This window comes from Primulina huaijiensis, chromosome 12 (genome assembly GCF_012295235.1).
Source record: "Primulina huaijiensis isolate GDHJ02 chromosome 12, ASM1229523v2, whole genome shotgun sequence".
NCBI classification, from domain to species: domain Eukaryota; kingdom Viridiplantae; phylum Streptophyta; class Magnoliopsida; order Lamiales; family Gesneriaceae; genus Primulina; species Primulina huaijiensis.
Window position 1 is genome coordinate 4,044,913 of NC_133317.1, and position 24,463 is coordinate 4,069,375.

General features: G+C 31.6%; 4 protein-coding genes across 7 annotated transcripts in view; 1 reads left to right on the forward strand and 3 right to left on the reverse strand.

Annotated features, from left to right (window-relative positions):
- The window catches only part of LOC140989619 (cyclin-dependent kinase F-4-like), a 36,471-nt gene extending 33,267 nt beyond the window's left edge, over nt 1-3,204 (reverse strand). For 3 of the 4 annotated variants that reach the window (XR_012177532.1, XR_012177531.1, XM_073458907.1), the window contains exons 1-7: nt 3,068-3,204; nt 1,792-2,096; nt 1,136-1,692; nt 966-1,044; nt 778-846; nt 607-696; nt 380-518 (exon numbers count right to left, since the gene is read on the reverse strand). Coding sequence is in view for 2 of the 4 variants with exons in the window: in XM_073458907.1 (XP_073315008.1) it covers nt 380-518; nt 607-696; nt 778-846; nt 966-1,044; nt 1,136-1,143 (385 nt within the window). In the remaining 2 variants the exon portion in view is untranslated. Of the gene's footprint in view, nt 1-379; nt 519-606; nt 697-777; nt 847-965; nt 1,045-1,135; nt 1,693-1,791; nt 2,097-2,711; nt 3,025-3,067 lie in introns of those variants that run through there. The other variant, XM_073458909.1, reaches the window with a different exon arrangement.
- Nucleotides 3,205-8,370: 5,166 nt separating this feature from the next.
- LOC140989781 (probable methyltransferase PMT21) lies at nt 8,371-13,939 on the reverse strand. The gene is made up of 8 exons (XM_073459174.1): nt 13,678-13,939; nt 11,638-11,928; nt 10,932-11,080; nt 10,636-10,831; nt 10,344-10,554; nt 9,442-10,117; nt 9,271-9,348; nt 8,371-8,882 (listed from the first exon to the last, which is right to left on the reverse strand). Exons 2-8 carry the CDS (start codon nt 11,905-11,907, stop codon nt 8,666-8,668), a joined length of 1,797 nt encoding a protein of 598 aa, XP_073315275.1. The 5' UTR covers nt 11,908-11,928; nt 13,678-13,939; the 3' UTR covers nt 8,371-8,665.
- A 4,063-nt stretch (nt 13,940-18,002) lies between these two features.
- Nucleotides 18,003-20,017, forward strand: LOC140989500 (acyl-CoA-binding protein-like). Its single transcript, XM_073458706.1, has 4 exons — nt 18,003-18,163; nt 19,315-19,432; nt 19,536-19,598; nt 19,725-20,017. The coding sequence occupies exons 1-4, from the start codon at nt 18,152-18,154 to the stop codon at nt 19,802-19,804; spliced, it is 273 nt and encodes a 90-aa protein (XP_073314807.1). The 5' UTR covers nt 18,003-18,151; the 3' UTR covers nt 19,805-20,017.
- Nucleotides 20,018-20,898: 881 nt separating this feature from the next.
- Nucleotides 20,899-24,270, reverse strand: LOC140989799 (uncharacterized). Its single transcript, XM_073459213.1, has 2 exons — nt 21,627-24,270; nt 20,899-21,050 (listed from the first exon to the last, which is right to left on the reverse strand). The coding sequence occupies exon 1, from the start codon at nt 24,268-24,270 to the stop codon at nt 21,667-21,669; it is 2,604 nt and encodes an 867-aa protein (XP_073315314.1). The 3' UTR covers nt 20,899-21,050; nt 21,627-21,666.
- Between the last annotated feature and the right edge of the window lie 193 nt (nt 24,271-24,463).

Below are 24,463 nucleotides of genomic sequence, written 5' to 3' on the forward strand. Positions count from 1 at the left end.
AGCAATTCAATAGAACGGACATTTGCCAATAACAGAAAAACCATTAACATATACACTGGAATTTGCAGTGCAAAATAGAGTCCAAAAATACATATGCTATACTCCAAAGTTCAAAAAAGAAAAAAATAGATTATTCATGCAAACTTAAAGCACACAGAGATGAAAAAATTTAGCCGATAATGAGACTGCAAGAAGGGGTATGCAATCAAGATAAGCATTACCAACAATCAATTGTCAGCAAAACTAATAAATAAAGACAGACATTTTTAAGATATTTGATAGTCAAGTTTAATCAAAATTCTACAAGCAGCATATAGCACACAAATAATAATACATAGAAACCTTATACAAATTGTAAAAAAACTATAGTAGTAATAACCTGGCTTGAGGTCACGATGGAAGTACCCCCGCTGATGAATGTAAGCTAGACCTTGGAATACTTGGAAGCACCAATTCCTCACTTCAGCTTCTGACAAATAATTTCTTCTGTCCTTCATAAGTTGGTATAAATTGCATTCCTGAAAATTGACAAAAAATAAGAATGTAAATGGAAAAGGAATTATAAAAGGCCACAGAAGTAAAGACTTATAGGAACAAAATATTTACCATATATTCAAACACAAAGTACAAGACATCATTTTCTCTAATGACTTCCTTCAGCTTGACTATATTTGGATGGTTCATTTTTCTCAGCGACTGCCAAGAGGAAAACCAAATACTCACATTTAAAAAAAAAAGAGTTGGCAAATAACCACCCACAGAAACAAATCAAATCACCTTGACTTCTCTCAGATTTATGCATTCTTCCCATGAATAGTATTTCTTCTTCATTCTTTTTATTGCAACCTGTTAAAACAATTCATTAGCTAAAATGACAAACATTACGAATTTTTATTTTTGGCAGGGCAGGACAATGGCAAATTCAACATAACTCTAAGTCCTACGTAAAGAATAACTACACCTACCACTTCACCAGATTGCTTATTCAGAGCTCGCCATACACTTCCAAATGTACCATCACCAACTTCCTTAATAATCTTGTATCTACAATGGTTATTATTATAACTTAATCAAACGGAGAAAAAAAAACTAAAAACAACTGAGTATATTAATAAATAAGATTTAAAACCAACACCTTTCCATTCTTGCCCAGGAAACTCTTTAATGGAAAACAGATGTGCTAACGTCCTGAAGTTATTATATTCCCTAAATGACCACAAAAGATATTTATTAAAACGGCCTGGCTGATTCCGCAGTATCCACCATCAATTTTGTTTTGCATTCCAATCCGGCAGAACCAACAAATTTGTGATAGATGGCCTAGCAGCCTTATTTGTTAAATATACCAAATCAACCAATTCCATAATTGGACAAGGCAGTATAGGCGCTGGAAAACGGAAAAAGCATATCTTCTCTATACTAGTACAAAACCGACTGATTTAGAGAACTTTGACCAAAGAAGTTCAACATTTGGCTCAAGGCACGGTCAACCAAGGTTTCCAAGCTTTATCAACAAACCAGATACTGAATTCAGTTTTGATCATCAATCAAACAAATCTCACAGCTCTTCACAGCACATCATTTGGGAGAAGGCATAAAGATGACTGCTGTTGTAAACTACTTCTGTGCAGACAACTCTGTCTAATATTTAAGACAAAAATAACTTTCTCCAACTACTTTCAGACTTCAGACCTGAGATAAAAAAAAAATACAATCTCGTTACCGGTGTAATCAGTCTCTTAAATTCCCAACAAATAACTAATCAAAGAAAAGACAGAAACTAAAAAGTACCTCATAGATCGGTTACAAACGATTTTGAACGGATGTTGATTGGCGATGCAGTAGCAACTAGATAATAACAGGAAAAGACTTATGGGTGTGACATAAACTGACAGTATAACAAGCATCCAGGAGATGTGGATGTAGACAATTCACATGCAGCAGTGCATTGTAGATCCAACACCTCCTTTGAAAGAAATACACAGCCGCCAGTCAAGAGTTTCCTCAAATGAAAACATCCGGAGCTGAGAGCAATCTGACCATAGGTAAATTTGTTCCATATCCAAGATGATTCTAATTTCTTTGAATCAGTAGATCTGAGACCATGAAGAAACAAATTTCCAGTGACATTCCCAGAGAAAAATTAAAAAAAGCATAAAAAAGAATCTAGCCCCGAGCGGGAGGGAAATAGACAAATAGACACCCACAACTCCAATAAAATAACACTTTGAATTCAATAAATTATGGATTTTCAGTAAAAGCAACTGATGAGAAACAAAGTTCACACATAATTGACTCATACACCTAAAAAATAGTAACCACATGGTAACAGAAATCAGACAGCACTCGGATTCGCCTTCTATAACAACCCACCACAAGTTTTGATTCCCAGATTTAGTAGTATCCTGCTAACAGTTTTACAAACAAGAATTTCCAGATATACAGCAGCCAAATCTCTCCCTTATCAATATCTAAGACAAATAATATACTAAAACTGAGGAAACAGTGTATCAAACAATTAACAAACCCTAACGACAATCCAATCAAAATTTTACGAATTAATAACAAACTAAATAAAAATTTAAATACAACCGTTGAAAAAAACAGCATAAATTTAAATAAAACAGAGAATATTCCAGATCATCGAATCGCATAAACAGTAACGAATTAGAAATCCAAAGACTACAGTCGTGTTTAAAAGATAGCAATACCCGATACAACGATCAGTGAACAAACAAGCCCCAAAATAATCGAAAAATCCGATTCCAAACCACTGAATTGCCTAAGCATCATCAAATTTGGGGAAAAGTTCCCAAATCCTAAATACATGATCATGATAAAAAGAAAAACAACGGTTCAGCAAGTAAAAAGCAACAATCGCTAAAATAAATCCGAAAATACATTCCAGATCCCCGAACACGAACGGAAAACCGGAATGTTCGAAATCAGGTCTAAGTTCGAATCACATCAAGAACTGTAGACGCGTAATAATCATGATTACATAAACAATAAGTGCGTGAATCACACTTGTACAGAGAGAGAGAGGAGCGTAAGGAAAATCATGTACCCGTGGAGATGCCGCCACCCACAATCTCTCTGATTCCAACCTCAATTTCGGATTTTATATAAAACTTTTGGCAGTACCTTCGTAAATTGGAAATTATATGAGCTCTGTTATGAGTAAATTACAACACCATCCCCATTTTTTACTGCAATCTCAAATTCATCCCTATATAAGTTTTCTTTTTCGATTAAATCCTTCTTACCAAATTCACCTCAAAGTTAACTAATTATTTTGTTATTTTCAGATTAATAATTTTTTATTTAAAATTTTAAAAATATAAATAAAAATATTAATAAATGTAAAAATTTTAGTTAAAGATATGATTTTAAGATTTAAAAAGAAAATTCATTTTAAGCAGAAAAAATTAAATAATATGGTATAATTTTAATTTTTTTTAAAATTTACCAAATCAATTAGAAGTTAATTATTAATATTAATATTTCATGACATGTGATACGTAACATATCAAATTTTTTGTGTTTGATAATTTTTATGTAAAATTTATTTTATTATGATATGATACTTATAAATTAATTATTATATAAGATTTACTGAGATAGTATGAACTTTTAAATATATTATTAAAAAGTTGAAAAAAAATCGAAAAAAGTGAAAGAGTTGTACAAAATGTACTATAAACTCACATCGAAAAAGTTAGCTAAAAAATATTATAAAGCGTAAAATTATATTGAGACTATGATGTCTCATTTTTCAATTTTAATATAATAATATAATATAGATAATGGTCTCCACTTTAATTTAGTTCTTTAGAATTGCGAAATAATAATTGTTTATTTATTTGAAAATATATTTACAAAATTAAATAAAATTCTAATCTAATCTCAGTTTACTATCTTTTAAGAAAGTATTTAGTTAAACTTATTTAAAATAATTTATTTCAAGACAATTTTAATAATGCAAAATATTCATTGTTTTTATTTAATTTCGAATCAATCCCTAAAAATATTTGTCCTTTTGTAACTATCATTGTATTGTATTCATCTTATCTGTTTTATTAGCTTTGTGTTTAGATAAGCATTTTATTCTTTTGAACAAAAATAGGTAATATATATTTATTTTGAAGTCTAAAGTATACGATAACATACCAAAAAAACCATTCATAAATATTTTATACATGGATAATTTATAATATATTTGGCACCGATACATCAAATTTAAACAAAATATCATATTTGATATTCAATTATAACAAAACTTATGGCGACAAAATAATATATCAACATTGAAAGTTCCAATCTCAGTCAAATCCAATGCCAGTTAGTTGCATCAATTATTTTTAGTTCCCTCGATTAATAATTGTAGGATAAGAAAAATAATATTTATTTATTCTTTATTTGATACTGTAATTTATCTAATATCACGAGATAGTATTATTATATGTTATATATACGTGTGATATGTATATATCGAGTTTGTCTTTGTAAAACGGTCTTTTAGGTCCATATTTGTGAGTCGGGTTGATCCGATATATTACATATCATGAATAATAATACTTTCATAAAAAATAATATTTTTAGTTGTTGCATCGGGTTAGAGATCCGATTCACAAAATTGAGCCGTGGAGTCATTTTTCATGGTGTCTAATTGTATTTTGCTTCATTTAATTATTAATCTCTTCGACCAAATAAAATTAAGAGGAACTAATATACTGTTATATACAGCCCTAGAAAGTCATTGTGAACGTGGTTTAAAAAAAATTCCATCTTTCAAACATAATTTTAATTTCTTTATTAATTATCCAAATAAAATATAATTAATTTTTCAATAGCTAGACTATGAAAAAACATAAATTCATCTTTAATATATCTACAATAGCCAAAAGGCTAAAATGAAATTCATAAATTTAACTATAATTTTGACATCAGCAGCAAAATTTAACACAAAAATTCTTATAAGATAGTCTCATTGATCAATTTTGTTAGTCGGATCTCAGACCTAACACAACATATCTACTCAAAAATTAATCCAGATAACTATTACTATTCATGTACCGGTCATTTTCCACATCTAAGTCAGCTCAATAATTCCTACTAGTTATAAATATATAATCCTACTATTCAAAGTAAACGCAACTAAAGAACAATGTCTAGGCGTCTAGCGATTTACCAAATTATGAACCTATCCAAATACATTTTATAAAGCGCAAATAGCACCAATCGTTTTCTCGAACAATTTCTTGAAATCTGTATTTCTTAAAATTTTAAAATAATACAAAACCTAAAGATTTTAAAGTTGCCACTTATATATGTAAACTTGGTAAAAAAATTATGTAAATCCATTTTCTACATTTGCATGTTTTCAAATGTCCAATGAAGCATAACGTGGGACTGAGAATTATTTAGTCAAAAACTTGTGTGAGACAGTCTCACAAATCGTATTTTGTGATACAGATGTTTTATTTGGGTCATACGTGAAACAATATTAGTTTTTATGCTAAGAGTATTTACTTTTTATTGTGAATATCGATAGGGTTGACCCATCTCACAAATAAATATTCGTGAGACCGTCTCACGTGAGACCTGAATGCGCAATTATTTAATACAAAGGCATAAGATAATAATTGTTCCCAAATATAAAGCAAATAGTGGTCCCATGATAGACGTAGCATAAGGTTGCGAAACTATTCAACCGAGTCATTCTATAATAAGTACAATAAAATATATAAAATAAATTTTATAACATAAAATATCAGTACAAAAAATTCCATTTATCAAAATCTCATCATATAAATTCAATATAAAATCTCATGAGATAATAATAAAATCTGGCGATATAATTGTCGTAAATATCGATGTACGATATATTTGTTGTAACTTTATCATTATTCAAATAATTATACTAATCATACATAAATAAACAAAGATTCTAAATTATTATTTTTTAAGAATATAAATATATACAGCCGACATTTAGGTCAAATGTTATTAAAATAATTGTACTCAAGTGAATCAAAAGATTATTTTAAAGGTTAATGAGAAGCATAAGGTTCGTATTTTTATATTATGCATAACTCATCATCGTATTAATGAGTCAAACAAAAAATTGTACATGTTAATGTATATCGAGTAATAAAAACTATATACATATATCTCGTTTTAACTAATATCAATACGGTATATCACATCGTGCACAAAGTTCGGATTCTTCTTCCGAATTTAATCGAAAAAGAAACATAGAAAGAAGAATAATCAAAAAAATTCCAACTTTACAACTTTCATTCTTGAAAACAAATATCATGGTGGCACAATTATAGGAGCACCAATTCCCGCACTAGGTAATATGAAAAGAACAAAGAAAGTGCATGCATGAAATGTGGTACATGAATCTATATATTTTAAATTCTATTTTTATTAACATAAATTATATAAAATATATATATATATTAAAAAATTTAGTTAAAAATCACATATTTTTTTTCTAACAAAATATTATTATTAAAGAGAAATATGGATCATGTCCTACTCACCACTTTGCTATTATTATTGGAAGATGTAATGAAGTTAGGTCATGAGAATATGTAGGTGGCAACACATTGATTATTCTATCTTATCCCTTTACTTTTTTTGTAGTATATTATATCATGAAAATGAATCAATTTCTGTTTCTATTTATTTTATTTTTATTTTTAGTTTTATCATATTTACTTTGTTTTATATGAGATTTTTTTTAGTACAAAGGAGAAAAGATTCAAACTCTAGTTTATTGACATATAGTAATGGGTGAGATCAACTGGGTTATAAGTCCGGTCTCGTTTTATCTAGGAATTTGGTTATAAGAACTAAAGTTAACGTAATTAGAAAAAAAAAATAAAGTTAAGGTTTATATTATAATATTGGATGAAATATATTGTTACATAATTATTGATGTATCTTATTATACACATATAAAATTTATTTTAGATACAAAACCTTACATGATTACAATATTCAATATGGACAAATTATATATTATATATAATATAATATAGAATCAATTTACTTTTGGCCTCAAAAAAGAAAGAATCAAATTTACAGCTAATGAATGGATCTGTTAAAATTCCGAATTTGGTGACGAGGTGACAAGTCGGGGCAGGGTTTTGAGGTGAGGACTTCTCATATTTCTTTCTTTTATATGGGAATTTGTGTGTTTAATTTGCACGATTTCAAATAATATAATTATTGAGAGTAAGATTGTTGAAGGAGCAAAAAATAGAGCTTAAACTGTTGTATATTTATACGTACGATATAAAATATCAAGGTTGTACAATTACTACAAGTTATAATTTTTAGTAAAACGACAATCGTCCGATTCTATAAAACTATTTATATGTTTAATAATAGTTGAATAGGCTCTTGGATTATTTTATTTTCCATAAACTTTGAATCCCATATTTTTGGAACTAGCTTTTGCTTCGTCACGTAATAATAAGTTTTTAAACTTCGATTAAAAGAGTACAATCACATGCCAAGAAAACCAAATATAACAAAGACGAGGAAGTATTTGAAATCAAGAAAGGATAATATATTCAATATTTACTCAATATATATCGAAAAATAACAACTACGACAGAAATCACAATCGTTTTTGCAGCGACTCGTAAGAAATCTAGTATGCACATGATACGTTTCACCAAACGACCAATTGTCTTTCCTTATTTTGCTAGATAATTAATCATTGAAATCATATTCGAACGAGAATAATTTGAAATTGTTTTTGTTTATTACATAGATGTTTCATACGATCCACGAGTTTAGACTTTAGAAGCAAGCCCGACTCACACACACACTCAATCGTCCCTCCCCTCACTGGACCGAAGAAATATAATTTTTTTATTTTGAAAATAAATATTAAAACCAAAATTTATTTAGTTCGATTTTCAAATTATATATATCAAATTAAAATAACTGAAAAATTCAAAATTTAATTAATCAAATAATTTTATTAATATTTTTTTAGATTATACATTGTATAAAATGACATTTAGTGAGTCTGAGTATTTAATTTATTTAGACTTTATATTTATAGATTTTATTAAAAAAAAATTTCAACCAAAAGGTTAATATATTATATGTTAAAACACGATTTAATTACTCATTTAATAAATGTGTAAATCTAACCGAAATAACTGTATCGTTTTTAAAACATAATCGAACCAAAATAAAACAGTCCAGAAAATCGTCAAAATGTTGCAGACAGTTTGACAAACTCAAGTGTGACAGCTACTAAATCAAGATTGGTAAATTAGTTTCAATGGTGAAATGATAAGATGACAGCAAGTTTCAACAAATATAGATTGACTTAGCAGCAAAAGAACATTTGAATGCAACTGAAATTTGGTAAAAAAAATTACAATAATATCACATAGACTCACAAAGAATATGATATGTCAAAAAGACACTAAACACTAACAATTCCATTAAATCTGTCTGCTCATTCCCATTCGATGGGGAGGTTTTGAACTTCGAACTTTTATGTAACGAATAATAATATCTGAGAGTGGTATTATAGCACTTACTTCCTTCTATGGCCGGTAGTTTGAGTTTAATATGTGTATGATCTCTGAAAGAAAACTCTCCACAACTCTGTTTTTTCTCAGGTATCTTATGAACTCGTCTTCGAGTACCAGAGCTTCTTCTGACAAATCAAGAGCTTTTCCTTTTCAACACCATATTCCGTGTCTTCTTTACGACAACTCCATCTCACCCCTTTAGCTATCGTAGCGACAGCATCCACGAAATAGCTGGACTCCCGGATGATTGCATACCCGTTTGGCCGGAGTATGCGATCCATCTCTAACATAACGTACTTCATTTCACATCTGCCAAAAAATATAGTGTCAACATGACTATTAATGGAAAAGAATGACCACAGTGGGTCATTGACCATAATTTCCTCAAATATTTAAAAACAAGTTCACAAGCTCAGGACATAAAGCTTGATAATAATGTCTGCGCTAAAATACACCAAGCTCAAGTTTAACTTGACTTCAAAGTACTTCATTCTTTGAGCAAACAAATTCGAGATCGGTCTTCAGTATATAAATTTGTGTAGAATTTGACTCGATTCGATTTGTTTGTACACATAAGTGGGAAAATATAACCTTTATCTAGGGCCATGGTGCCTGATATTAAACACATCTTTGTCAGAGTGTTATTCACGAGAACTTCATCCAAGAAACATAGTCGAGGAGGGGAGCAGAGCTTCACCTGTGACTTTCAGAGGTGAAAAGGCCGTCTAAATGAAGGAGATCATACGTTCGAGGATATGTTGAAAAAGCCTCGCACCTAAAAATGATGTCAAATATATCAACATCATCTGAAAATCAGACAATTTCAATAGACAAATGTTGATGCATTTTCAGGTAAAAAATGTATCACCAGTCGTGATAGGTTCCTATGAGGCCCCTATCATACACCGTAGCTAGTGTATTTAGGGCATAGGACGAGACGACATTCATAACCCACGAAGGAGCGTCATTCAGGGCAGCAGCAAGACCTCCATACATCGTGTTCATATCCATGATGTTTCGTATCTTGTCAGTTCCAATTGCAGGGAGCAACTTCTTGTAGTGTTTTACTCGTGACTTCCATGTACTATTATCGTGATTGAAAGCACCGTCACTGCCACCTCGAACATCAGAAACACGCTCAGGAGCCGTATGCAATCGTTCGGGCCACTTAGGAAGGGATTTTAATGCTACTTTCTTGTACTTTGGGTTAGGAACAACGACACAAGGTCGAATTGAAGTGTACCATGCTGAATCTGGTTCAGTACCGTCATCACACTTCGGAGGATAATTGTCGGGTGCCTCAAGCTTTTTGTAGCAGCTATTGTCGGATGATTTCTGCCAAACGGCAATATCATCTTTCTTCTTGTATAATTTGAAACACATTGAGGATAGTAATTCCTGCAACTTTTCATAATTTGATTTCTGCTCTTCAATAGTTGTATTCCATCCTCTCCAATGATTCTCATAGTTTACAGGGGGCCCAGAAAGTACCCAAAAGCCACCAGGCCGGAGAACACGATGTATCTCTAGAAGGTAAATTCCACCTGAGAAGGATACCAGTGTATGGTAAATTATAGATTCTAATATTCCGACTCAAGGCCTTGGTATAAATGAATTGAAACACGTGCACTGACATTTGGATGTCTTTTTACTAAAAATAATCAGAAGATATTTCAATTGGCTTTTACAAAAATGATTTAAACTGGCTGAATAGCTTTTCACAAGAAATGATTTGAAACCAAGCATGCAACACATGGTAAAGGTAATTACCAAATTCAGTCCATGGAATAAGGCATCTTGAGCAATGTGCCATGTCAAAAGAGTTTGACGGGAACGGTAGCCGTTGTGTCGAAATGATGCCTAAGATTGCTGGTATCCCACGTTCCAAAGCAAACTGAACTTGAGCTTCATGATTATCTCTTGGGGCGAGAGATAATGCTAGAACCCCACGATCGAGCAAATCACCTCCCCAACTTGCAACCTGAACATTTATGATTATAAAACACTGATGATTTTGTACAGGGAGTAAAATCTGTGCATGAACTATAGAAAGCAAACTCACCCCACACCCTGTATCAATAGCCGTACGAATTGTCCCATCTTTTATTCCTGGAATCAGATCTTGCATCAAATCAACATAAGGACCGACACCATTCGGGAACATTGTGCCGCCACCAGGAAAGAGGAACTTTTCCCCTTCTTTCTTCAGCCAATGCTGATTCGATTTCTGTCTGTTAATCCAGTTGTATGGAACATTCCTAAAAAAATTGGATTTTTTTTATGTTAATGACAAACCATGAGAACAACAGGCACATTTCGTCAAATCGAATAATTTTTCCTGAAGAAGATGCTTATTACCTGTACCAGCATTCATCTCTGCTCTTTGGCCATCTGATAGGTGACTTGTAACCATCAGGTGGGGCAACCAAGCATTCTTTTCTTTCAAACAATGGAGGGCAATGGCGCTCGAGAAAAGAAAACCTGTGACGACTGTACTTATTCCACCTCTGCAGTAATATCATAAATTGTTTGGTTTAGGCAATAAGGACTACAGGAAATAAAACTTGCAGTAACCGGTACTACAGACATACGCAATATTTATTTACGTTTTCTCCAAAACTTCTGATTTTCCGAAAGCGAAAATAACCAGTTTCACTTCATTTTCAATTTTCTCTAGTCTAAACACATTTTCATTTCGTTTTACATTTTCGTATAGTCATTATTTCAATATAACTTTAACCCAAAAAAACTGAAGAATAATATTATAGTCTAACCCAATATGTTATAATGTTATGTTAAAAATTTATAAATATTCTCACAAACAATTATAAAAACAAATAACTCAATATATTCTTATATCTCATTAAGTAGAAGAACCAATAATTAATCATATTTCCCAATTCATTTTCTGGAAACAGATTTTTGGAACATTTCCTAAAAACAACCCAAACATTACCATAGGGTTCCCCATTAATCATAGTGGTCTGTGTCTGATCATTTGGTGTCAAAACACACATCAGATTCTAACAGCTAAGCCAAGAAAGAAATATATTTTAAGAAATACCTTTGGATCTGTGCACGGCGTGTAATCTTGAAAATCTGAAGGGCATTCAGGAAAAGATACAGCTTTGATCTGAAGAGGGCCTGTTTTCGTTTCCTTTGAAGTTCTACCTGCTTTATCAACTGCCTGAGTTAAATAAATGTCCTTTTGTGAACAAAAGAGCCCGCCCAGGTAGAATGAAAGCGCGCATAGCGCAACAAGCATGATCGCCATGGGAACCGTCCTGCATGTTTTATGAGGATGGGTAGTTGGTTTTCCATCTTTGTTCTTCATAGTATCAGAATACTATGTAATCTGCATAAAAACACAAGACAAAAGACTGGATGAAAAGGCATACAGCCATCCTTAAAAAATGAAAAAACAAAACTGCATCCAGTAAACGTACCATAAGACTAGAAATAAAAATGATAAGCGACAAGAAGACTCAAGTAAGTATAAGAAACAAGCGGGCAACCCAGAATAATAAATAACAAGAGAATGCAGTATATGACATGATCTGCCAACCCAAATTTAATCAGAAATTACCAATAGCCAATACTCAGAAACAGATTATAATACCATTCAAGCTAAATGTGTACAAGAAACAACATCCAAGGACAAAAAGACGTGGAATTTAACCACATCTAGTGGCAAAAACAAGCCATCATGTCTGATTTGGAATATCTGAGAGCATTTTGGGACACATAACACCATATAGGTCAAGAAGGCCTTTATATTTTCACATGATGTTGGTCCCTACATTAACTTCAAAGAAAGGGACAAATAATGTATTCTTAGGCTTAGTTTGGGAGTTGGTATTTAGAAAGAAAATAATGGAATGGAATAGAAAGGAAAGGAAATTTTAAAACTGACTATTTGGAAGATTTTAATGGAAGGAAAAAAAGGAAAATGTGTTGCATAGATTTAGAGTAAAATTTTCCTTCCAAATGCGGGTGAAAATGGAGGAAAAAGTAAAAAAAAATTTCTCTCTCGTCTTTCACTTCTCTTCTTTTATTTGAGTAAGTAGTTTCATGATCTGGATCCCCACCCGTCGGGTCCTAGTCTTTATTTTTATTGGAAACTAAATTTATTAATGAAAAAATAAAAATGCAAGAAAAAGTTATACTTCTGATCCATCTAATGAAATTCAGTTAGATGACTTAATAAAAACATGTAGTCCCCATACAAATATCGGGCCCCTGTCTTAATAAAATTTAGCAATCTTGGTGAAGGCCCCCTTCACCACTTATTGGTAAAAAGATGAGGGTAAATGGAATCCAATCTCACCAAACTGTGGCCATGCAAAAGCAACCAAAAGTGGGATAAAAAGCAAAAGCATCATTGAAACACACAGAGGGAAAACATCAAAAGGCAACCAAGATTTTTTATTTAAAATGTATCTAAAATAAAAAGGGAACCGACAAAACTAGCATTTTCTTTATAGAGTTGGACTAAAACTTGTGGTCATTTCCCACTTCAGATATGTAAACAAAAATACATAATTTTACAGAAAGAAAAAAGGTTTCATCAGCCAATCAAGAGGTTTCCCTATCGAATAGTCTACATAATATATTCTGCAAGAAGAAGAAATTCAACACTCAACAAGGAAAAGTAAGCAAATTCTGGAGTTTCAGTGATGATATAATTATGTTGAGAAATTTCAGATCAGAAATTAAACATCTAAAATGAAATGCATACGAAAAATTTAAGCCATTTTTACTGCTCTGTTCGCCCACATTGCTTAAAGTCTCAATCTTTATACAAATTTTGCTTTAAGTAGCCTAAGATTTAAGAAAAATGGGGAAGAATCTGTCATACTCAGATCTCATTAAAATTAAAAATGCAGTAAGCAGAGAACAACAGCAAAAACGAAGACAGAAGAATCACAAAATAATTCAACAAACGGGAAAAGATAAACTGAAAAATTGAGATCTAAATATATAGAACAAGAACTCGACGCGGACAAAAAAAAATCTAATCTTTTTGGGGCCATAAACAAAATTGACTGAAGATTTAGTGACATAATTCGAGAAACAAAGAGTGAGAGAAAGGACAGAAAATCACCTTCAGCAAAGAATGTGAATAGAAATACAAAATTTTCACACTCTTCTTGATGAAAACCAATACGGATAACTCAATTATTTTTCCATACAATGCTCTGATCTCTCAAGAAATCGAAAACCCACTTCAAAAAATTTATTCGGAAAGGCCTGAAAAGATATTGTGCAGGAAATTCAAGAAGAATTGAGAAGAGAGCTCTCTCCCATTTAATAAAATAGAATCGACAAGAGAGAGACTTTGAAGATGATAGATAAGGAGGAAATTGGATTTTTTATATTGCAACTCTGACAAAAATCCCGCTACATGTACATACGCATATATACATACGTACACATTCATCGTAAACAATAATCATCATCGTGATTTTCACGTTATACACATTCATTTTGAGAACTAATTTTGCCGACATGATTAAGTTGGATCGAGTTGATGAAAATTTGACCATTTTTGCAAATTCGATCAACTCAATTATCAAAAATATTTATTTGATATTTTTAATAATTCTTACTATACATTATAGTTCTATAAATAAATAATAAGTGGGCATTAAATTGTCGTTAAACGATTTAATCCGTACTCTACAAGAAAAAAAAATCGTTATCTTTCTCTTTATGAAATTTTCTACTACTAAATCTATCGTAAAACCCGTCCAATTTAGTATCAAAATGAAAAATAAGTCTGAAAAAATTTGGGTGATACGGTCTCGCTGACTGTATTTTGTGAGACAGATCTCTTATTTTGGTCATCCATAAAAAAAATATTATTTTTTATGCTAAGAGTATTATTTTTTATTTTGAATATCGATATAGTTGACTCGTCTCACAGATAAAGATTCGTTAGATCGTTTCCCAATACATATGTTCAAATAAGAAGAAAAGAAATTTGATCACCGACACAAGTACGTAGCTTGACAGTGTGAAACGCTGCTTTATTCTTTGCTTGCCTCTCTGTCTTTCTTAATCGATTAGTAAAAAAAAAAATGATTTCATATTTGTCATTTACTTTCATTTTCTTTCTTTTTTCAACGGAGAAATTTATAAAAAAGAAAAAAATTATGATTTCCATTCCTTTTATCATTCACTTTCGAGTCATTAAGAATTTAATTCATTAAATTGATAGATTTGGAATTTACATTTTTTTAATTATTTATAGTATTGAATGTTCCGCATATGTACCAATAGTTCTCTTGTGAGACGGTCTTACGAATTTTTATTCGTGAGATTAGTCAATCATGTTCATATTTATACTAAAAATTAATAATTTTTCATGAGTGATCAAGTAAAATATCCGTCTCACAAAATTGACAAATGAAATCGCTTTACAAAAGTTTTTATGTATACTAAATTGTTATCCAAGATTTAATAATCCCATCCTCCCGACTCATATTTAGATTTTATTCCATCAATCTATAGGTCCATTTGGAGAGTCACGAGGCAAGTTTTGATAGAACAACGATGTATCTTTATTAATAAGAATCAGGATGAAGAATAACAATTGAATGATAATATGAACAACAGGAAAAACGATAGAATCATGAACCTCGATGAATTTTAGGACTAATTCGACGTTACTTCAACGACAAACATCCTGAGAAATCATCGAACGAACGAAAGTTATTTTTTTATCATATATGTTGATATGATCCACGTGACGAAAAAAGTATCCATCGACTCGAGTTGATATATGTTTGAACTATATATATAATTGATTAGCAATAACTAATGTCATCTTCAGGTTTCAAAGCAACTAAATATTTTAGTTATGCTTTCACCATTAGCAATTAACAACAGTTCGGTCGGACATACTACCTACAAATATTCAGTCAAAATCAGTTGGCCAAAATTTTGAACGTGATAATTTGGTAGTGTTTAATTAATGCTACAACCATATTTCATATCATCATAATTACAAGTAGAGATCTTCTTATATTAAATGAGGTCACATTGTTTGGTCTGAAATTACTGTCGAGAATATATAATATATGGATATTTCGTTTTTACTTCTTTAAAAGCTACATTTTATGGACTAGCTACTTTAATTTCGGAATTTTTATTTGATAAAATAATATTTTTAGTCTTGTAATTTGCATTTTTTTTTGTTACGACAAATTTTCATTTTTAGTCTTGTAATTTGTTTATTTGTTTGTTTGTTTTTTTTTTTCATGTTTGGTCCTTTAAATTGCATTGTTTTTTATTTTTGGTCATTTTTTTACCAGATGATACTATGAATGAAATCGGGTAAGAAAATGATCAAAAGTTTTAAAAATATAAGTTACATGACTGAAAATACAGGTTAGAAAGACTAAAATTGAAAAAAAAAATACAAATTAAAATTTCATATATACGTGTGAGAAATTTAAATTTCTGTATAGTTTGAAAGGGAATAATACAGAATCTATTGAATCGAATTGGAATGTTTCAATTATTTCTTATATATATATTTGGAATTTAGCTTTCCAGTTGCATCTCTTGTATTTAAAACGACCGTGAAGCATGGCTGGGCAATAGCCCCAGGACCCACCTTGGGAGGCCACCAATTATTTTTATGAAATTAATATAATAATAATACACATATAATTTTAGTTAATTAGAGAAAAATGAAATTAAAAAAATACAGTAATTGGGAATAAATTTCCATGAAAATACGAACGGTCATAAATTAATTTCTTTTTTTTTTCCAATTAATTCAGGGATTCTCATATTTTTCATTTTCAAATCTTCATTCACTGTATGCAATTCTCACACACAAGTATTTAGTTCTTTCTCATTTTCTTTTATACTTGTTTGAATTAGGTCTAATTTTAAATTAAATTTAGAGAAACGAGAAGAAAGTTATAGATTAAAAGAAGAATTTCCAAGTTACAATTATTGAAATATTATTGGAGATATTTTGTATGATGTCATAATTGAAGACTTTGCTTCAAAAAATATCAGAAGAGTACAGTTTAAATAATATTAGTTGTTGAAATAAGTTATTTTGAGAAATTATGTAAAACGTCTTTTTTAATACGTGGTTTCATTAATTACATGTTTAGGATTTAATTTGATTATAATATTAAATTATTTTATTTATATTTGAAATTTCAAATTAATGCAAGATGGTTGCGGTCGTAGGAGCAACGCCGTATTTAGGCCATTTTTAACCACAAAATCTATTTTGGTGCAAATTTTACACTAAAATATTACGATTTCTGTACTAAATACAACATCAATATCAAACCCATTCACTTCAAATCTTACATCAAAAGAAATATTCTCGAAATATTCTTTTTATTTTACATATATTAATTATTATATTTTATTTAATATATTTTTAATTATGACTAATGTTTCATTATTAATTAATTTATATTAATTATTATATTTATTTAATGTATTGTTATATTAATTTTTTTTACCCCTTCTCCTGCGCCAAATTTTGGCGCAGGGGGTTACTTTTTTAAAATAAAATTTTAATTTAATTTGGCGCAGGGGGTTACTTTTTTAAAATAAAATTTTAATTTTTTTATTTATAATAATTATAAATAAAAAAATTAAAATTTTATTTTAAAAAGGGAAGGGGGCTGCGGTGTTTTCACACATTGGAGAAATTGTTTTATATCATTTTGATGCAGCTTTAGAGATGAAGTTCATAGTTGCAACTGCACATTATACGCGGATAGTGTGATTTTTTTTTTTATTTTTGTTGATTTTTTTATTTTTAACAATAAGATTATTTATTTGTATTATAATATAGTTATAATTAGTTGAAAAACAAATTAATATTTTTTTACAAGGACGTCTCAAGGACCCGAGGTCGGCTCCTGAGAATTTTTAAATTTTTGTTAACTTTTTTTAATTTTTTTTAATTATTTATTAAAAAAAACAAACCGTTCCAAAATGTTTTTTTTTGAAACAACAGTTCCAAAATGTTAAAAAATGTATGATCTATACTAAATATAGATAAAAGATACTGCACGAAAGCGGCTGGGTTGTTGCCTAACTGGCTAGTATTTACAGTGTGTTTGGTTCTTTATAAATATAGATTTGAAATTGGAATTAGAATTGAATTTGAAAATTAAAGTATTTGAAATTTTATTTGGTGTTTGGTTTAAAATTTAAAAATGGTATTTACAAATCCATTTCTTGTTTGGACAAAAAAAGATTCGAATTTGGAATTTTAAAATTTTACTAACATACCCTTAGAAATCTTATCAAATTTTATAAGATTTGGATAAAAAAGTAATTGTGTTTTTTTAAAATACAAATCCCACCAAATCTTATCAAATTTGATGAGATTTGGATATACTTATTGAAATCACGCGAAATCCTGTGAAATTCTTAACAAATATGGGATTTGGATATACTTATTGAAATCACATGAAATCTCCTAAAATTAGGATTTCCAAATTCAATAAAATCCTCTCAAATTCTGGTTGCTGTTACAGATCAAAGCTCAGAAAAGATCGTTTCCGATCCAAGAAAACTGAATTGAGAATATGAGTTTGAAGGTATGGTTAAGTTAATCACACATTCTGTGAAGAAATTACTCTTTACCATATATGTATTTTTTGCTTTTTGTGATTTTAACGTGGGTATGCATCAGTTTTTGAATCGATTTATGATTAGTACTGGATCTGGGCTCGATTGGAGGATGGTTTTTTTTTTTTAACTCCGTAAAAGAATCAGTCGATGGTGGCTGATCTGTTTTGGGGATACTTGGTTTGATTTATGTAGTGATCAATTCTGAATTTGTGGCAAAATGATTATCCTCGTTTTCCAAGATCTTTTTATTAGCGTTCTTCTAGGACATGAATCATTCTGCTCTGAGATGAAAAAAAGTGACTAAATCTGGAAAAAAAATTTAGTATAAAGTTTTCTGTAAATAACACCCGAAAAATTGTGAATTAATTTACATTTTTTGGGTGAAAAGATTTGATCTTTTAGATGTTATTGTGTGCTAGACTGAGTTTATAACTTCAATGTACATATCATTCTAAACTATTCTGAAACATAAGGTCGTTTTCCCTATGGTCTCCTACTGTATTAGCAGAGGTCACTCGTCTTAGAAATCAGATCGTTCATGTAATGAAAGCAATAATCCATGTTCTCATTTCTTCATACATACGATTATGTTCTTAGCCTCCGTGGAATGTTAGAAGTTTTTTTTATATGTAGGGCGATATCCAGGAACATTGGGTGGAATATGGATCTCAAATTCTTGTATCTTAGGATATCCGAATCGAGTTTTGATGATGTCACATTTTCGATTGTGCTTCATGTATTTTTTGTTTTAAAGAGTTGTGAAGCCACTCATATGAGAATTATGAATACCCAGTGGCTGAAGACTGGATATTTAAAACAAGTGGGATAGTAAAAATGGCACATAGATCGGATATTACAGTAGATGACTCAGTTTCCAAGTGGTACATATAGTCTAGATAGATAGATATGAACTAGAATACAATTTATAAATTAGTTCATTCGGCTTTGATCTCGATGAATTGGGTTGGTCCAAGCCGAAGCAGAGTCAACCGCTGCTGGATCTTGTTTTCTTTCTGATATATGTTTGTAATCACGAGTACAAGATTCTCCTTTCTTACTCAATTTTTTATTCTCGAATGATTGCTAAAAATTTACTGGAAAAATTCGATGGTTTTAGGAGGAATTTGAGGAGCATGCTAAGTTAGCAAAGACTTTACCCGATACTACTACCAACGAAAACTTGCTTATCCTGTATGGGCTTTACAAGCAAGCTACAGTCGGAAATGTCAACACAAGTCAGTGTTTTACTAAAATAATTTCATTTTATAATCTCGGTTTTCCTCTGCATATTCATGGAAAAAATTAAAATAAAATTACATTCACTGTATCCAAAAACAGGCCGTCCTGGTATTTTTAACCAGAGGGATAGGGCGAAGTGGGATGCATGGAAAGCCAACGAAGGTATATTAGTCACATCCATTCCCAGTCAAACGAACTTTTCTTTCATATTCATTAACTACTGTCATTTGACAACTTGATCGTCATGCTTGCTGCTCGTTTTAATTTTGTTTTGTCAAATTCTTGCAGGAAAATCCTGTGATGAAGCGATGAGTGATTACATCACTAAGGTGAAGCAACTGAAGGAAGAAGCAGCAGCTGCATGCTGATTTTCTTGAATCAAGTACTGTTTGTTTCTGGTTTACTCTATGTTATGATGCTTGTTGTTAGTTACTCGTGGTTCTATTCGTGCTTCGGATATTTTTCATGATCGTTTAATGTTATGTCGTCGTTTCAGTGAATTTCGTACAAATTATTTTTCTCCGGCAACTCAACCATGGCTATTACGTTGAATTACTTGAAACTAAGTCTAATTATATCAAGTTTGTGTGAAGTTTGAATAAAATCCTGTGAACCCGCGGGGTGAAATTCCTGTCCCTATGGGTATGAATCCATGACATCAAATACAATTTGAGTCGAGCTCAAATCTGCCTCCAATAAATTTTTAAATTTCTAACTAGTTATTTTTATTGCATCATTGTGAATTTCAATTTGTTTCTCAAATCTAAACGGTTTAATCAATAAATATAATAGTAACGAAAATATATCTAAAGTTAAATTCAAACACAAGGGTAGATTTGTTTACCTACTAATAGGTAGGTTGTAATATGCGAATTTGCCGATCTGGCACCAGAAGAGATAGAGGAGTGAGGGGAATTTGTAAAATAATATTATTCAATTATTTATTTAAAAAAATGAGATTGATCAAAATTAGAAAACAAATGATATTTGTTTTTTAATCTACTATTCTTCGTATTTAATTTTAACTTGATTTGTTTATGTCAGTACCTATGGATTCAAGAAAAATGATATTTCGACCGGGTTGCATTCATCCGTGTGTGCTGGAGAGGAATTGCATTTCCGTATCATGCTTTAGAACGTGTATCTTGCTTCATTGGGGCATCACATCACATTTTTTTTTTTAAATGAAAAAATATTTTATTATAATGATATTAAGGTTTACAACCGCGGATAAGCAATCCGCACTAAATTAAAGAGTCTACACTATTACACCATCATTATCACGACCAAACATATTTTCAATCCCTGACTAAATCGGAGATACAATGATGCTTATACTCAGGCATTACTATCGACCAACTTGCTATCGTGAATTTTATTTTTTCACACACTTCGTCCAGCGACTGGGACTGTCTTCAAATATTCTTTTGTTTCATCCTATTCTGACAAAAATTGGACTAAATGTGACACTGATCTGCTTTAAAATGACGTAAAGTGAAGTTTTCTCGTACTTAATGACGTAATACTCCTCAGAGCAGCCAGCAGATCTGATCTCCAATCCAGTATAATCGTCATACCCATTAATTTCAACTCGACTATGAAGCCACTGAATTCCTGTCACAAAACCAAGTAGAATTGCAATAGCAGAACAAAAGAATTAGCAAGTCGAATTCGAAAAAATAATTCTTCTTCATTCTTTTTATTACAACCTGTTAAAAAAAGCAGTACACATACTGTAAGCTCCTCTGAAGCCCGTTGTTTGATTATAATTCTATACTTAGTACGGTAGACTCTACAAATCGTTTGGTGTAAAAGATAAAACATCGATTGATTATAGAAGGTGGTGATTGGTTCCTATAAACCCCAGACGTGTGGCGAAGACAATTCTGAGGTCAGTGTAGATAAAATAAATACACTGTTATGATGAAAAGATTAAAAAAAATTCAAATGGAAACAAATGAAACTCCAGATGAAATGGGCGAAAAAATCACCGATTTAGTAAATAAGCTCAGTTCATTAGAAAAAAGTAAATCAGCTACAACACCCAGCAGGACTATGTTTACAATGTGTGTGTTGAATCGATTCCGAAGATGCCGTAAAATGGCAGAGATCAAAAAACAGAAAATTTTACCGTTTTACAGGAAATTTTACAGTTTTACAGGATCTACAAATTAAGGTATGAAATCTTACCATCATCTTTTTCATTTGAATTGACAGTTAACGTCTGGTATTAGAAAGACCTATCCTCCACCACATGCAACTGGGTACTTTGATCCTCTCTGTTAGAATTTAGCAGCTTATACTTAACAAGGACACTTTGCGTGATCCAGTCCAGAACAACACCATCTTCCAGCATCCGGTTGTATAAAGATAAAGCATTCTCAAGCCTACCGGCCTTACAGTAACCATGAATCATAATCCCATAGGCTATTGTGTCGGGCATTAATCCCCTGCTTAGAGCAGAATAGAAAACAACCGATGCTTCCTCCATCGACCCACTTTTGCAAAGACCATCGATCAAGATACTGTAACAGACAATAGTTGGAGACAAACCCTTCTGAAGCATGTCTTCATAAAGCTCGAAAGCATTTTCCGTATTGCATGATTTAAAGTATGCATCAATCAAACAACTGTGTGTAACAACATTCGGTATAGTACCTGTTTCCAGCATCACAGAAAATAATGACCTGGCATCATTTATTTTACCTTCTTTACAATATGCATCGATCAGTATAGTATATGTGATTACATTTATTTTGCCAGGCTTATATTTCAGTACTTCATATAGCTGAACTGCCTTGTGTAACATTTTCATAGAGCAGTAACCACAGATTATTGTGTTATACGTCACAACATCAGGTTCTGGCCCATGCACTAATATCCGTCTGAATAAGGCCACAGCATATCTCATCTGACATTCCTTGAAAAATGAATCAATAAGAGCGTTGAACACGGCTATGTCAGGATTTACACCGTTCATAACCATGATAATGAAAATCCGCAATCCAGCGGTCAGATTCTTGAGTTTGCATAGTCCATTGATGAGAGCACAAAATGTTACAACATCCGGGGGAGGACCTATCTTCAATAGTTGAAAGAAAAAACTTAAGGCCTCAATCGATCTTGATCTCTCAAGCATACCTTTGAGAAGCACTGTATGAGTCACTAAATCTGGTTTTATACCATAAGAGCCTATTTGCATGTACATTTTTATCGCATTATTCATCTGTTTTACTTGACACCAACCATCAATTAAGGAGTTAAACATATATATGTTTGGAGCTATTTCATTATCCACAGCTCGGTAGAAGAACAAAAGTGCATCATCCATTCGGCTCCGTTTGCAGAGACCGTTCATAATGATGTTGTAAACTATTGCATCAGGAATAAATCCATTCTTTTCCATATCTTTGAACATAAAAATCCCATCTTTCAAATTACCCGCCCGGAAAAATCCATCGATAAGACAACTATAAATTACAATCGATGGTTTAATACCATGTTTCATAAGCTGACCAAAAATGCTAGAAGCCAGAAGAAGTTGACCACTTTGGCAAAAACCGTTTACAAGGATGCCATAAACGACTACGCTTGGCGTGCTTCCTTCCATCAACATTTTCTTATATATTTCAACTCCCTTAAATATATCTCCATTTTGTACATAAGCATCAATAACGGACCCGAAAAGCACCATGTCCAACTTAATCCCTCTATTCAAAGCAACTGAAAGAAGGCGGTGACCCTCCTCCAATTTGCCATCTTTGAACAAACCATCAATAAGGATACTATACACGACAAGGTCAGGGTCTATCCCTTTCCCCGTCATCAAATTATAAAGCTCAAAAGCATCTCCCATCTTCCCCTCCTCACAACACGCCTTGATCAAAGTGCTAAAAGTCACCACACTCGGTATGGGGCCTACCTCTAATATCAGCAAAAACAATTTGTGAGCGTAGTTCATACCATTAACTTTACATAGGCGGTTCAAAATCTTGTTACACGAAACAATATCAATAGGAAACCCTCTCTCTTTCATCTTACTATGAAACTGCAGCCCCATCGCTATCTCACCCTTTTTCAAGAAACCATTCATCACAAAACTGTAAAAATCAAAATCTTGCGTCTGCCCTCTCATCAACCTATTTTGTAACTTACCAATCACATCAAGAATAACTGGAACACGCCCCAAATCAACCAAACTATTTAGAAATTTCAACAAGGCATAATTCGACACCACAATTCCTTTTTCACACATCATGTAAAATCGCTCGATAGAACGATCAATCAACCCAAAACCACAATAAGTATCCACGATAAAACTGTACAAAGTACTCTTTTTCAAGCCATATATCATAAACAACTCATCCACGAGCACATCATCAAAATCAGAAACGTGAAACTTTTCTATCATTTTAGCGAAAACCCACCTCCCCTCATCAAAATTACGCCTGCTCAACAGCAAACACAAGAAGTTAACGTACGAATTAAGCGTGTGATTAAAACCAAGAACTACTTCACACCACTGAAAAAACATCACCGCCGAGCTGGGTTTCGTCACAAGATTATGCAGGATAATTCCCACGTGGCAAGGTTGTACCTGAGCAAGATTTTGAGGGTCAAACAGTTGAAGATTTTCTTGGTGGAATGCTAGGGTAATTTGGTTCATCAACGATTTGGGAAGCGAGGAGGGTGTGTATAGGCGCAAGAACACAATCCTTGAAAGGGGTTTGAGTAAAGATTGTAGCTTTGCACGGCAAATGAACATGAACTTGAGGTTTTTGAGCTTCTTGGAGGTTCGGCCATTTACTGAGGTTTTTGCTGGAAGTCTGAACATGTGTGATGTGTGTAGAGATTATTTTATTTAATAGGGAAAATTTTAATTATATATATATTTCAAATTCATAAAAATTTAAGAATGCAAATGTATTTTTATTGAGTATAAATGTAAGATCATATACTTTAAATCTATCGCGTATATATAATATTTTTGAATTTTAAATTCTTCAATCATAGGTTCATCGGAAATC

What these genes read in the sequence shown, in the direction of transcription:
- LOC140989781 (XM_073459174.1), bottom strand. Translation starts at nt 11,907, where the DNA reads ATGAAGAACAAAGATGGAAAACCAACTACCCATCCTCATAAAACATGC. An exon ending in CTATTGATACAGGGTGTGGG is followed by an intron (nt 10,555 to 10,635) that starts GTGAGTTTGCTT and finishes ATAAATGTTCAG; the next exon opens with GTTGCAAGTTGGGGAGGTGA. An exon ending in TTCACCTCTGAAAGTCACAG is followed by an intron (nt 8,883 to 9,270) that starts GTGAAGCTCTGC and finishes ATTTTTTGGCAG; the next exon opens with ATGTGAAATGAAGTACGTTA.
- LOC140989500 (XM_073458706.1), top strand. An exon ending in AGTCGGAAATGTCAACACAA is followed by an intron (nt 19,433 to 19,535) that starts GTCAGTGTTTTA and finishes ATCCAAAAACAG; the next exon opens with GCCGTCCTGGTATTTTTAAC. An exon ending in TGCATGGAAAGCCAACGAAG is followed by an intron (nt 19,599 to 19,724) that starts GTATATTAGTCA and finishes AAATTCTTGCAG; the next exon opens with GAAAATCCTGTGATGAAGCG.
- LOC140989799 (XM_073459213.1), bottom strand. Translation starts at nt 24,270, where the DNA reads ATGTTCAGACTTCCAGCAAAAACCTCAGTAAATGGCCGAACCTCCAAG.